We start from the raw sequence: 15,462 nt of genomic DNA on the forward strand, positions 1-15,462 counted from the left end.
GGCACATGTGCTATGTTATCAGCCATAGCTATCAGGAATATATTAACTTTGTAAAATATTTGAATTAGGACGCTTTCCTTCATTTTTCTTTGTCAGGATTAATTCAAGTCGATTAGAATCACATGTTTGTCTAAAGTTGGAAAGAACTCTTTCATAAAACCATCTGAATTATCTATATGAGGAAGTTTAAGATTTTGACTTAGTCAAATATATTGGTCTTTTCTATTGATTTCTTTTATATTTATATATATGTGTGTTTAGAAAGCCCTTCCCGAATTTGAGAACATTTGAATATTTATCCACAGCTTCTGTGTGTTTGGTTTTATCTGATATATATAATTCTTTAATTCATCTAGAATTCTGTAGATGAAAATATAGCACCCTTTCCCCCACCCCGATTGTTAACTAGGTAGGTGATCACCCATCCATTCCCATTCATTTTGTGCGATGTTATATGTTCTAGAATCTGTTTCTGGGCTTTTGTTCTCTTCTATTAATATGTAAATTCTTTTTTCCATACTATGTTTTTAATTATTGTAACTCTCCCAAGCATTTTAAGATTGTGAAAATCATTAAATGTTCATACCTATAAAATGTGAGCGAATGTCACCTGACCCCACTAAGGATGTATGCCTGTAGACTATTGAGGACAAGTTTTTAAAAATCTAAGAATTTGTTTAATTTATATTTTAGCCAAATATTTTTGTGCTAAGTTTTGTTTTCTAGAAAGAAGGAGGAATAAATAGAATAAAAATACTCACAGTTTTCTTCTTGTGAGCATGACTTTCTGATACATATTTGGTGTATGGAGGTCTTTCAGAAGGAAAAAATGAATGAAGGCAATAATTGAATGCATTTACCATTGAAGATGGTACAAAATTCAAGTAAAATGAACTCAAAACTAGTAGAGTTTTTCTAATTTATTGAAGAAAGCTATTTGTGGAGTAGATCTAGTATATTTAATTTTCAAACCATATCAAATAGTTAATAAATTACTTTAAAATGTATTTTTTAACAAAATGAATCTTTTATTTTCACTAATCTAGCTTATTTTTGTTTTCCAGATATTGTTTTGTGTTTGCTTTGGGATACCTCATAGTGTGCCAAATTACTAGAGTCTATATCTTTGATTATGGACAATATTCTGCTGATTTTTCAGGGTAAGATAAAAACTTTGATTTAGTAGCCTGTTTTTTTCTATTCTAATGTGTTGGTTAAAGGACAAACTGTAGTCCCATTTAGTAGTTCAAATGAAAAGCTATTACTAAACATATTAGTTGAAAATTCCTTTACGATTTTAGAATTTTTCTTCTTGTAAAGTGGTCTTTTATAGTGTTATATAAGTTACCAAAATAACCTATCCTTTTCAATTGACCTTAAAATTTTCTAAATACTATATAGCAATTAAATTTGTTATGTGTCATTCTGATATTGAAAGCATTTTCTAATGCCAATAGAAGTTTCTGCAATTGTTTATAATTCTCAGCCCCCCTTGAACCTGCATCCTTGCTACCTGTTTCTTTCTTTCTTTGTTCTCCTGAGTCCCTTTTTTTTACCTTCACTCAATGACTTCTCTATAAGATCTGATTGCCTGTTCTTGCTTCTAGCGCCCCATGGGACTTTCTTTGGACCACAGGTCATTGGTCTTGCTTTATCAGTCTGAGTTTCCTACAGAAGACATTTGAGCCTGTATTTTACTTCTATGCAGTTTACTTTCATGGACTGTTCTACATTCTTACACCTAGTATTCAACCGAGTAGTGGAAATACTCTGCTTTTGTTTCTTCAAAGGGGATTTAGCCCCTCTGTGGTATTCTTTGCCTGTAACAAAACTGATTGAATGCCTGTGATGAGACAAATTTAGTCCAGGTCCTTAAGAACTGACTTGTTCACCATCTTTATAAAGGGACACCTGCTAACACTTTCTTACCAGATGGGGACGTTGAAAATAAACATTTATATTCTTTATGTGAAGCCTGACAGCTTTCTCTGTTGGAACAAGATACAGTAGACTTGCTTTTAAGTCACTCTGAGTCATTTGGACAGCATAAACAATGACCAGTAAATCCAATTTAAGGATAACTAAAGTGGGAAAAATGAAACAAAACAAATCATGGCATCTATGAAAAAAAATATTGTTCAACAATAGAAATGAACCCAAGATATATGAGCTTAGAGAAAAATCACTGCTTTGGAACAAGAGGGTTTTAGAAGATGAAATTTCTTTTTCTCCATAATGAGATTTAAATAGATTTTACTTTTATTAAACAGATTTTAAAAATAGGCTTGGATGAAAGGCGACTACACGCAAAAGAACAACAAAACCAAGCTAAAACAAAACTGACTCAAGACACTTAAAAAAGTAGATATTCAAGTTAGCAATATTTTGAATAGAACTGAGAAACACTGGAATTCAGGAAAAGAGAATAGATTCTGGTGATCTAACTTATAAATAATAGGTATTGTTGAAGAAAGTGAGCTAATGGACAGAATCAATAACTATTTTGGGCCACTGTGAAAATCTTAGTGAACTTGACCAAGTAACCCAGGAAACATGTTGTCATCATAGTATAATGAAAGTCGGAACTAATTGTGTTTGTTTCAAAGTATCACAGTCACTTAGGAAATTCAGTTCTGAGAACAGCGACTGTACCAGTCTTGTTCAACACGGTATCCGTGGAGTGACATTACATAGATACTCACTGAGTCAATGCTACTACTTCAGTAAAGGAGAAAATAGAAAATGCAGCGAGAAAAATGGAGAAAAATAAACACAGTATATTAAAACCTGAGCAACGTGGCTGAGGCTGCACTGTCAAAGGGCTAAGTTCATAGCTTTGAATATTTGCTTTCTAATAAATGAGAACTAAATTGAGCATTTGGTATAAAATAGAAACAAAAGGAATACTCTTGACTAATTGAGTCTATGCATGTCAATTACAGAGATGTTAACATTAACAGCTAATGTTGACAATACTGTAAGATCATGAATGTTCAGGCTGACTTGGTGTCCTAGGACTGACTGACTGCAGACAAACACCAGAGGCGCTGAGCAGATGAGAGGCCAGCCGCCAATCTTGCTTCAGCCACATCTGCTCTCTATGTCTCTCATTTATGTTTTGGGATTCCACATAATATTTTATTTAAAACTACCGTGCTGCTTATATCTATAAATCGCCAGGTTTACAAAGGACTTTAACATGGCTGAATTGAAATTTTTAATAACGATGGGCGCGAGGACAAATTCATGGGACGCAGGTTTGCTGGACCCTCAGCTCCTCCTTTGGTTGGATCTTAGTCATTAACCTTTCTTAAGTCCCTTATCTGCAACGCTGAACTCTTGTTGCTCTCTCGCGAGGGATTGGCTGGCTACTATTAAAACCACAAATGATGTCCGTGTCTTTACATTATAAAAATGTGTGTATTACAGGGCAATGAGAAGGGAGCTGGTGTTCCACAGAATCACTTAGGGAACCAGGCTCCTTCTTTCTTGGGGCTCCACCTCCTTCAGGGTCTCTGGAATCCTCTTGATGGGGGCATGTTGGGCAGTAAGTGGGAGCAGGCAGGGCGTGCCCCTCACCACTTCTCATATTCCATTGGAAAGACCATTGACGTGACCCCACAAATTAGGATTGTTTACAGTAAGAGCAAAATGCATGTTCAAACAAACAGCTTTAATGATATGGCTTTAAGTATTTTGCTGAAATTTTTAAATTTCACCAAAATATGATCTTAAATATTTAAGTATGTGGGAAAAACAACATAGCATTTTAAAGATGGACAACTGGATAGAGAACTTCACATGTTTAATGTGTAATTTTTAATCCATTTGAAGAAAACATTTGAAGTGATAAAGATTAGGCAGCGGCGAATTAGCTGAAAGAGGCCATCCCGGCAGAACTAAGTTGAAGGACCCCTTTTTTAATGGACACAGGAGAGAAGAAAAGCCACCTAGACTCAGGCTGTCCCCTTAATTAAGTATTTAGGCATTTAGAAGCTTGAGTGTGTTATAGCACGTAAGCAGAAAAGATCCTAATTAGGGTAACATAATAGCTATTCCAAATGTTGGCTTCTGAAGAAGGTAGAACTGAATAAAGTCACCCATCCTTGGTGCTACGCTGTCCTGCAGCCCAGAAGCTGAAGCACAGAAAGCAAGGCAGTCTTACTTGCACGAGGCCTGGAAAACCGAGTGTGTGTGTGTGTGTGTGTGTGTGTGTGTGTGTGTGTGTGTGTGTGTGTGTGTCTGTGTATTTAGGTTCAAGATACATCTAAAATATTGATTAGTTTAAAGGGACTTGCCTCTTAATAGAAGTTTGTGTTTTCTAAAATGGTTGAAAAGCTACTGAGGTTGTTAGTTTTTAGAAAGTAGATACAGGAGAAGTATGAAGCAATTAAACATCTTGCCTTTATGTCAGCAATAATCAGTTAGAAAATATAATAGAAAAAGGATCCTAGTTTCAAAAGCAATAAAAATCATGAAATATCTAGGAATGCATGTGACGAGAAATGTATAGGACCTCTGTGTTGAAAACTATGCATCTTCACTGTAGGATATAAAAGAAGACTAAGTAGAGAAACTTCTTGTTTACTCAGCTAGTAAAATTCAATATTGTAAAGATGGAACTTCCTGTCAAGTTCATCTGTAGGTGTAATGCAGTTCAAGTTGGGATTTGAAGAAAATCGGATAAGTTGAAGTGCTTGAGCATAGCAAATTCAGTATAAAAACATATGTACACTGTAAAGCAGCAGTCATTTAAATACGATAGGAATGACATGGGAATAGACAGATCAAGGAAGCTGGGGTAAAGAAACAGACCCGTGCATCTGAGGAGTAAATGGACAGAATACAAGTGGTGGGGTTATTGAATAGTAGGGAAAGACCCTCTCCATTTTTCAGCAAAGCGTATTGCGACAGAAAAAGACGAATGCTTGCCTCCTATGTAGGTAGGTGACTTGTAGATGGAAGTAAGAACAGATTTTTTAGCCTGAAGGTAATGAGTTCTGATTGGACTATGTTGATTTTTGTGATGCCAACAGGATAGCGTAATGCATCCACCAAAATAGGTATGTGTGGCAATAGTTTTTTATTCAAGTCAGGAATATACTTAAAGCTAAGCAGACTGTATCAGACTCTGAGTAAATGTTTTATTCCTCATTACTTTTGTGTGTTCATTCAGCTAAGATACCCTGAGCATGTGCTGTGCCTTAGCTCAGGGCCACGTGCTTTGGGAGGCGACAGTCCTGTCAGGCAGAAGAGGGGACAGGCCATTTGCTCTGAAAGCTACAGGTGTGGCTGTCACGTTCACTCCTTTTAGAAAGCCTTGTTAAGCCGAGTCTGAGTGTAGACATCTGCGTGCTCTATGACGCGAGTCCTAGGAGGCCTTCCTCCTCCTCTCCCACTGTGCCCAGTGACCGTGTTGTAAGTAGGGTTGAGGTAAATTTTTCAACTGCTAAACCCTGGGGTTCCATTTATCCTGTTTGATGCTGTGGGCGTCCCCCGGCACTTTGCCCTACCTTTGGTTAGAGGGAACATTCTGTGTAGCGGCTACCAGCGTAGTTCAGGTACACAGGCGTGGCTGTCTATTCATGGCTTATTTGGTCGGTTCCCACCCCACCTGAGCCATGTCTCCTGATTTATGTCCATTCGCCAAGCCGTGTGTTAGAATGATTTTGTCAGAAATCTGCAGTGGTTCCTTAAGACTCTGAAAGGCTGGTAACGGGCCTTCACAGCCCTCCACAGAGCATGCCCTGCGCAGCCTCTCCGCCCTGACTCGCCCGTTCTGCAGTCGTCGGAGGCTGCAGCCGCATGTACCTGCTTTCACACCTTTGTACCTGTGCCCACCCTATTCTCTCTGCTCAGAACACTTCCCAATCACATATCCAATCCTCCCTGATCTTAAAGGCCCAGGTGAAACGACTCCTGTTTGGGGTCTTCTCCCCTCGATTTCTCCGTTTGAAGTTCCCTCTCCTCTCTCTACACATTTCTTCAAATAGCTCATTTGGCTCTTATTACTTTTTTGTATAGTTATTCACATACCTGTTTATCTCCTGTTTTAGAGAGAAAGTTTCTTCAGAGACAGTACTTTACAATTAATTATTGTATCCCTTCAGTTCCTTATGCTGTGTAGCAATTCCCGTATTTACTAAATGAAGATTTTATTAAATATCTGCTGTGTCTCAGATACTGTTCAAAGTATCTGTCGTACTGCTTTTAGTTAATCCACGCAGTGGCATTGTTATCCCATTTTATAGATCATAATCTTTTGGCGGGGGGTTAAGTAGGCTCCCAGTTTTCCACAATGCGTAAGTAGTGGGGTCAGGATTTCAGCTGAGTTTTCTGACTCATGTGTCCAGCTGCCTGTTCGCCACACCTCCACTCACTTGTCTAATAGGCATCATGCCCTAAACATGCCTGAAACTGGGTTCCTGATTTCCTTCCCCGTTCCTCCTGCATCCCTTCTCAGTCAGCTCCATCCTCCTAGTTAGTTGCTCTGGTCAAGAAGCTTGGTGGCATCACGTCTCAAACCCTGCATTGAATCCATTGTGAAATCGTCATCCAGTCCTGTTGGTTTTACCTTCAGAAGGTAGCTCGACTGCACTGCAGACCTCCTGAGCCCTCACTCCCCTCCTGCCCGCTTATCCCCACCCGTTGGCACCCCACAGGCTTTTCAACCCAGCGCTAGACTATGTGCCTTTAAAACCAAGTCACTTCTCTGCCTAAAACCCTCAAGTGTTTTAACAGCACCCTACACAGGCCCGTTAGATCTGACCTCCTGCTACCTGCCGTCACCTGCTGTTTCTGTCCTTCTGACTCACCTGCCCCGTTACCAGGCTTCCAGTGTGCCAGTCACACTTCTGCTTGAGGGCTGCTGCACTTGCGTTTCTGTCTTCCTGCGGCGTTCTTACCCCTGAGTCCACATGGCTCTCGCCCTGACTTCCGTGCTCTGCGTCCATGTCACCTTGTGGGTGAGGCCCGTTCTCACCCACACCCTGGCACTCCCTCTCTCCCCACCCTGCTTCACTCTGTTCAGCATGAACAGCATCTGGCATACAATACACTTACATGTTCATTCATTTATTACCTACCTGTCTCCAATACTATGTAAATCCCGTGACACTGAGAACTCTGTCTTGTTCAGGGCTGTATCTGTGGCCCCCGGTGCACTGTAGGTGCTCCTCAAATCCGGTTTTCTGAATGAGGAGTAAAGTGAGTGAATGAGTGGGTGGCTCGGAAGCAACCGCCTTTTCCATTATCCCTCACTGCAGACTCACTGGGCGTTAGGCACGTGGGGTTGGTTTGGCTTCACTGGATTTCGTTGTGTGTGGAGGCAGGAGCACTTAGAGGTGACTGGGGGTGGGCCATCAAGAGTTGGCCTCCGTTGTCACGTAACTTGGACCCTGGCGGGTAGCCTGACCTCTTACCTAGTGGGTGCTCGTAGTTGCTTTAGAGCAGGAATATACAGGTACCATTCGAGTTGAGCAGTGAGATAATGGAGCAATGGAGAAGGTGGGTTTTTTCCCCATTCATTGTTTAACTACAGTTGAGTTTTACTGTGTGATAGAGCTAAATACTATTATTCTCATTCTTTGTAGAGAAAAAGAAGGCATGTAAATTTTTTTAACTTTTACACTTTTTTTTTTAATGTCGAGAAGTCTAGAGTCTCTTAGTATTTTAGAGCATATGGGTGTTTTTTATATGACCCGATACCGTGTCATGAGTTAAAGTATTAATTTTGAACAGTTAGACCCGTATTTTCCCACATTCCTAGCGGAGTGCTAGTGGGAGGAAACAGCTAAGTCTAGTGACGTCAGCATGGAGGAGGCACAGTGGCTCCACCTGCAGGAGGTTCTAGCCCTCTGCCTCCCTCCCTCCTCCATCTCTAGCCTGCACCCTGCACAATTGGGAGGGTTTTTCAGATTCACGTCAAGTTATCCCAGACATTCTAGGACCCGGAAGCAATTAGTTATTGGTAGCTCCACTAGATACAAAGTCAACAGGTAGTTAAAATGTCAGTTCAGGTGTAAGTGAGATAATTGTGTGAGTCACTCTGATTGTCACCGAAATAGGTATTTATGAACAAAGTGCACTTGTTAGGAAAATCCACTGCAATTAACTTCTTGTGAACAGTGGGCTCATTTTCACTTAGAAGAGTTTTCTCCACATAGTAGGTTCTGCTCTATTGGGTTGAGGATTGTCCCAACTTTCCATCGCTCTCCTGTCTCCTGCTCATGCCCAGAGCGATCCTGCGTTCTCCACACGCACAGAATAGAAATCCCACGGGGCCGGAGCACCAGTGGGCACCGTGGGGTCATGCCCTCAAATCGCACGCACAGCGTTTTGGGAATGTCTTATACACGTACCTAACGGTTTGGTGTGTCACTAAGTTGATAAAATAAATTTAACAATTATTTTATCCGTTGTTTTTATTATGTTTTAAGGTGACGTGGGAACTAGAATTTAGAACTGAAGGGTATTTTATAATTCATTGGTGAACTAAATAATGAAGAGAATTAAGGCAGGGTGAGAAAATGATTCTTTTCCCCCAGGGAAATGAAAATTTAGGGCATTTTTATAAACCTCAAAAGCATGTAAAATACCTTGCCAAGTTAAACCTGGCAGCTGGGTGTTCAGAGCAGCCTGGGGGGTGGGGGGACACAGAGGAGTAATTTCCTGAGAGTGAGTGGTGTGGAGGTAAGAACTGACTTGGAAGGAAACCCAAGAGGAATCTCCTCCCTTACATACTTGGAGTTTCATTGTGAGCATCACTGGACAGTTTTTATGAGATCTCGCCTTCTAGTTGAGGACAATGAGCTGTAAGATCTCAAGGGCCCGGGTCCGCCCATCTAATTGCCACAGGTAGGAACGTTTACAAGCAACCCTTGTTGGCGTTGCTGACATTGTGAGAAATCATCTTTCTTGACGTGTTTCAAGGGTTAGGAGACATTTTGGTCTTGTCCAAAAACATCCACGAGGCATTTGGTCCACACCAAAAGGTCCTTGAGATTTAGTCCTGTCAAAAACATCCACCCTGAGAAAACACCCCTGGGTTCAGATAGCCCATAAGGCTTGTTTCTACTTTTGGTTGACATGATTAACATATAAAAAAATACCATCATGTTTTAGTGGTGCAATAATTGTGGTTTTATTGCCAATAATGGCCCTCCTTGCCTCTGCAGCCTAACTGGTCATGGCAGATGGGGTCAGGTAGATGGGTCAACATGGACCAGATGCCTCTATGGACATTTTGGACAGAACTGAATATCAAGTACCAAATTTCACGGACCTTTAGGCATGGACCAAATCTCTCTGTGGATATTTTAGATGTCCTGCAAGGTTTAAAGATGCTGGTGTTTTGCCAAAGTTGGCAGTGGCCACCTACCAGTCTTGTGCTCCGAGCAGCGGGGCAGCTGGAAGACGCAGGTCGGACTAGAATAGACGTGGGGCCTGAGCCCCCCCACCGTTCCCTGGCTGTGCAGTGGGGTGACTGTATACTCCAGGCAGAGAGTTCACATCCTACCTGCCAGCGAAACGCCATTTCCTGGTTTTACTGAAATTCCAAAAATATAAATAAATAACTTATGGTTAACTGGTGTTTAATACTAATGTCTGTAAGCGAATGTAATAGTTAAAGGATGAAAATGTATCCTGGCGGTTTTCTTATGTAGGCCTATTTATTTTTCCAAGTTATCTATTCAATTAGAGATGATACAATATGGAAAAATATTGTCATTTTCTTACTTGGAACATGATTTTGAAGTCCTCTTTCCTTTGGAGGGTGCCGCGGTTTGCCTCCTGTCTCCAGGGCATCTGTACCAGGTGTTCACCCCTGCAGGCCTGGCTCCTAGAATAGGGGATGGACACTGTGCTTTCTCTTCGTCCTCCATTTCACCTCTTCTGTTTTGTTCCACATTTCTCACCCGAACTCCTTTAATATTTTACCCATTCCCCTTACCCCAGGCAACTTACTTTCCATCTTTAAGTTCAGCCTCGAGGTAAACAGCAGCATGGTATGTTGGAAAAACGCTGAGACGGAATCGGGAGCTGGGTCGGGTCTGATGCCGGCGTGGTCCTCTCTCCTCCGGCCTCCTGGCATCATGCACGTGCTGCTGCTCACACGTGACTGCTTTTCGAGGCTGAGCTTTTCCCTTTTGCTTTGTTAAAGCAAGGCCCAGATTCCCTCTCTCCTGTGCCTTCTCCAAACACAGCAGCCCCTGATTTACCTCTAAAAATCCCTCGGAGGTTTTTTTATGTTAAAAAATTTCAAGATTTTGTAGTTATATAAGCAGAACAAACTCTTTTTCATGCTTCACAAGTATTATTTTAAATATACTCTTTTAAAATATTTGTTTTTTATTTTTTCACAGCCCAATGATGATAATTACCCAGAAGATTACTAGTTTGGCTTATGAAATTCATGATGGTAAGAATTTAGAAATTAATTTGTCATCACTGAAAGAAAGTCTATTCAGATGATCTCCTGTTTGAGATATTATCATAACTTTCTGTTCTTTACGAGAGGAAGGAAATGGATGGAAATAAGATAAGACAGGGAAAAATAAATATTTAACTCTGCTTAGGGTTATTAAAGTGTGTTTTTCTTCAGTGTTTTATCTTAATTTTGCATTCAAGGCAGTGACAAAAACAAAGTAAAATAATGTAATTCAGATGTATGGCTCCTATTAGTGACAAGTTAGAATACAAATTTGGTCTAAATCAAGTTTTATTAATTTCTGCTTCATCTCTGTTACATTTTTATTAAAATTGGCATGTTTTTTTCCTTTGCCCCCATCCCTTACACACACACACACACACACACACACACACACACACACACATTTTTAGTATAAGTATTTTTATATATTTTATTTATAAATATTCATATTTTACATCTTCAGCAAATGGACACCTTGCAATAGAAAATGCTCGCCGTCAGGACTTTGAGTCATAAGAGTGAGACTCCAGTTTCTTCTAAGACCAAAGGGGCCTCCTTCTTAGAACAGCCGTTTGCAGTAGCCTAGGGAGCTTTTTAGGTGGGTTTTTTTAGCCCCACTGTATATATCACCCATCCTGTGCTCTCTGCTAGGGAAGACCTACAGATATGTTTTAGGTGTGTTGTTTGCTTTTTAATTTTTAAGCCCACCTTTGGTCTTTAAATTGGGTTTAGGATCTGGAAAGTTGATATGTAATCGTAATAATATCCTTCCATTTGGGGCTTAAAGGTAAACAGATGAAGATGGTACATGAGTCCAGTTCTCACTTACGAGAGTCACGTAGGAGGAAGACAGTCATGCCTTCCATAGTACTGATGGTAGTCATTTAAATCATCCAATAATAGAACACATTTAATGCCCATTTTTACAAAGTCATAGTATTTACTATTATGTATGCTAGCTTTGGGGAATTTTTAAATGAAATAATAATTTCCTCTTGAGAAGAGTGAAATAGTTCCCTGAGGTGTTATCCATCTTCAACAGACCTAGACATGTTGGCTTACACGATGGTTATCTTATACAGAAGTAGGCATGTTCAATTATACAATAGTCCTTTAATGTGATTGAGCCTGTGTTGGCAATGAGAAAGGAAGGAGCCAATTATACCAAATATTATACCAAAATGGGGATTATAGCATGAACTTGAAATGAGAAAAGTGATGGAAGTGTTACTGGGGGGAAAAACGCCATTCTTTTCTTTGGAGAAATCATTGTTGATAAGAGTACTTATTTTTATTTCTCAGGGATGTTTCGAAAGGATGAAGAGCTGACTCCATCCCAGAGAGATTTAGCTGTAAGGTACGTGCCTTTGAATTGCGTCCTGCGTGATTTCTGCTATCTCTCCCGGGACACACATTACTCATGGCCAGGCAGACTTGTCCTTCTGGAGGTACTTGCTTCATGAGAGCCAAACCTTCCCCCCTCTGCACACCTCCCTGACACCAAATCTGGCGAGGCTAAGCTAAGCGTCCCTTCTAAGGCTCCCACAGCACCTTGGCTAATCATCATACAGCATGCACCGCCTATGTACCAGGAGGCTGTCTGCTAAGTTTCCTGTCCCTCCTCTGAGGCTCTGAGTTCCCTGAAGACAGGACGATCATATCGTCTCCATGTCTGCCATGTAGTAATTAAGGGGAATAATCGCAGCTACCATTTAGAGACCAATAACTTGATGGCAGGTAGTGGGCTAAGCTTGTAATATGTTAACATAGCGCACTGATGCCATGTTTTCAAATAATGAAGAGCTAGTAAGATACTCTCCCTCTTATCTGAGGAGCTCATCCTAGGGTAGGCTTCTACTTCATTTATGATAGATAGCTGTTCACTAATCTAAGGAATAGCTTACTGTCTTGGCAGGATCTATCTTAATTTACTATAATTAAAGACCAAATACACGTTTTACTCAAAAAACTTTTTATGAAGCACCTTGTTTCCTGAGAATCGAGAACCAATTAATTCATGGCTGTCGGAAGAATGAGATTAAGTTTGTGATAGTAGACAGACCATACCGAGTGTTCACCTTTGATCCCAGGTAGCATGTCTTGAGGGTCTTCTTATATGTTCCCCATCTTTAAAATTATTCTATTTTGGTATTCTCTACAGTCAGTCATTACATGCCAAGAAATAGACACTTGAATATACTGAGTTGATGAGAGATTCCTTTGATCCGGGTCCTGTAGTCTTCAAAGGCCTTGGTCCATCCCAGTGACCACTCACCATCAATAGACACTTAGCTGCCATCTTCCCTTTGCCTCTCATGCACTAGTTGACAGATCCGGAACCTGCTTAAATCAGCTCTCCACCTACCTGGACAGTGGAAGGAAGCAGAGTGGAAAAACAGCCAGTCTTGCTGATTGGACTCATTTTGAATTTGTTACCCCAACTTAAAAATTATGGGCCTTAGTAGTGCCAACAATTCTACCGCATTTCCTCAGTCCACTCATTTCCCACTTTCTTAGAAGATTGTATATTCGCCTTTCTCCTCAAACTTTGAACACTCCCTCCTTTATACTCACTTAGGATGGTAGCAAAGCTTATTTTTTGGAGAAAAGAGAGGCAACTGTACTTCAGTCTGCAAAACCAAATTGACCAAAGTGTCTGTGTCTGGCATCAAACGCTGTTCTCTTTCCAGTACCAAATGTTAAGTGTCTATAATCCACCCTGTGGCCAACTTTCCACTTCGATGCTGAGTCCACTTGCTCCTTTTCTGCTCAAGGATCTTGCTTCTCCAATCGTCCCATCTTGTGCATCCTCGCTCATCAGTTTCTTCCTCTCCGTTGGATCACTCCCACCAGCTTAAAGGAAGAAACCCTTCCTTCCCTCACATTCCCTTCCGGCTACCTCCCCGGGACCCTGCGCTCCTTCAGAGCAAGACTCCTTGGGCGATTTGTCTGTCCTTACTGCCTGCCCTGCATCTCCCCCTCTCCTCAACCCACTGCAGTCAGGTTTCCGTCCCCATTACTGGTCTGATAGCATCCATTCAAGGTTGCCCTTACTCTTGGCAAATTTCATTGTCAGCCTCAGTTTGCGCGTTGCCCAAGCTCAGCAGCACTTGACCCCGTTGACCGATTGAAACTCCTTCCCCTGCGCTCCAGGACACTGCTTTCTTTGCTCCTCCACCTGCCCCACCGGCTGGCTCTCTCTCTCTGTCTTCTTTGCTGACTCCTCCTTTGCCTTACCACTGAATATCTGTGTGCTCCATGGTGCAGCCGTGGACCTGAGCCTGTTCTCCAGGCGACCACATGCAGCCCATTGGCTGTCTGCATATATTTCCACACCACCCTCACTCCTGAGCTGTAGCCTCACGTAACCAACTGCCATTTCAGCGTCACGGCATGGACAGGGAATAAGTGTCTCCAGCAGAGCATGTTGAAAATGGAACTCCTGACGTCAGTCTCCTTTTTGCCTCTCCCACCCCTGTCTGCTGTTCCACTGTTATTACCTACTTAGTTAATAGTGATACCATTTGCCACTCGTGACTTAAAGCACAAACTTAGACCAACTCCCTTTTTCTTATCGCAAATCCACTTCACCAGCAAGTCAGCTCTTCTTGTGAAACCTTCCTCTAGTCTGACCTTGACATGTGACCATCTCTCACCATTCCCACCGAGACCTCCAGCCCAACCTCGTTTTCTGCATGGTCTATAGTAATAGCTTCCCAACCGCTGCGTTTTCCCTCCTGCCCTCCACAGTCTGCTTTCCACCGAGTAGCTAGAGATCCTTTTAATGTGTATTGGACTATATTATTCCCTTCCCCTGATGAAAACTCTCTAATGGCTTCTTTGAGAATTGAGAATCATTAACAAACTTGTGACCCCCGCATATAAGGCCCGGCAAGAGCTGGTGGCTAGCACTCTCCCTCGCTTGGTGCACCTGTAACCACACAGACCTCTCCGTCAGCACCGCCACTCCCGTCCCTGCTGTTACACTGTAGCCGTTGACCTGCTTTCTGTATTACTGTCTGATGTTATATATTTATTCATTTTGATTGTCCCTCTCCCTACCCAAATGTAAGCTCTGTGAGGTCACAACTTTGTCTTGGTATCATTTTATCCCCATCACCTAGATAGCAGGTCACCAAGGGGGCGATTGTGCTCCCAGGAGCTATGTGACAATGTCTGGAGACGCTTTTGGTTGTCACAGATGGAGGCGTGGAGCTGCTGACACCTGACGGGTAGAGGCCGGGGATGCTGATGAACATCCCGCGCGCCCAGGAGAGTCCACACCACAAAGAATCAATGTCAAGACATGTCATTAACGCTGAGATTGAGAAGCTCTGACCCAACACAATGCACAGTTGATGCCAAATAAATATTTGTGGGTCAAAAGAATGAATTTTCATTTAATGTCATAAATGAAGCATTATAATGATGTTTGGCTCTCATTTTAATGAGATGTTATCTACTGCAGTCCCTCAAATGATGCCACTTAGATGTTAAGGACAGCTGAACCAGAAATTACTTCAGCAAATTTCCCGGTTCAGAACTATGCCCTGTCCTTGCAAACCGTGATACATAGTTTGCTTCGTCAGATTCGGCCGTGCGCGGAGATGCTGGCATTGTTTATGGTCCCAAAATAACTGGTATGGAAAATGGAGCTCTGTTGTTGGTGCATAAGAAGGTCCTTTGTGACTGATGTAGGACCCGTCCCCGTGTTTGAGGTGGTGAGAAAGCATCTGTTTCCGCATTAAACGGGAAGCTCACCAGGGGCAAATCTGGCTGAAGCATTGTGCCTCATCAATTTTGAGTCCTCAAGAGAACATACTTAAGGTTTAAAACATTTTTAAATGTAGAAAAATGATCCTGCAAACATCTAAGAGGAGTTCTAGCTAAGCGATGACCTAGCTAGTGTCCGAGGGACAGGAAGCAGGGTTTTCTCTCTGATTGTTTTTTATAAAAATATATCGGAGGGGGTTCTGTCCCCTCCTCTCGGCCACACAGAGTATGCTTTTCTAGGAGACAACTTCTCATGT

General features: G+C 41.7%; 1 protein-coding gene across 4 annotated transcripts in view; it reads left to right on the plus strand.

Annotated features, from left to right (window-relative positions):
* The window catches only part of MBOAT2 (membrane bound glycerophospholipid O-acyltransferase 2), a 99,564-nt gene that overhangs the window by 66,805 nt on the left and 17,297 nt on the right, over positions 1-15,462 (plus strand). For 3 of the 4 annotated variants that reach the window (XM_019650049.1, XM_019650046.1, XM_019650048.1), the window contains 3 exons: positions 1,065-1,160; positions 10,365-10,420; positions 11,735-11,789. In XM_019650049.1, coding sequence (XP_019505594.1) covers positions 10,369-10,420; positions 11,735-11,789 — 107 coding nt within the window. In that variant the 5' untranslated portion in view covers positions 1,065-1,160; positions 10,365-10,368. The remainder of the gene's footprint in view (positions 1-1,064; positions 1,161-10,364; positions 10,421-11,734; positions 11,790-15,462) is intronic. The other variant, XM_019650047.1, reaches the window with a different exon arrangement.

This window comes from Hipposideros armiger, unplaced genomic scaffold, assembly GCF_001890085.2.
Source record: "Hipposideros armiger isolate ML-2016 unplaced genomic scaffold, ASM189008v1 scaffold_137, whole genome shotgun sequence".
Lineage (NCBI taxonomy): Eukaryota > Metazoa > Chordata > Mammalia > Chiroptera > Hipposideridae > Hipposideros > Hipposideros armiger.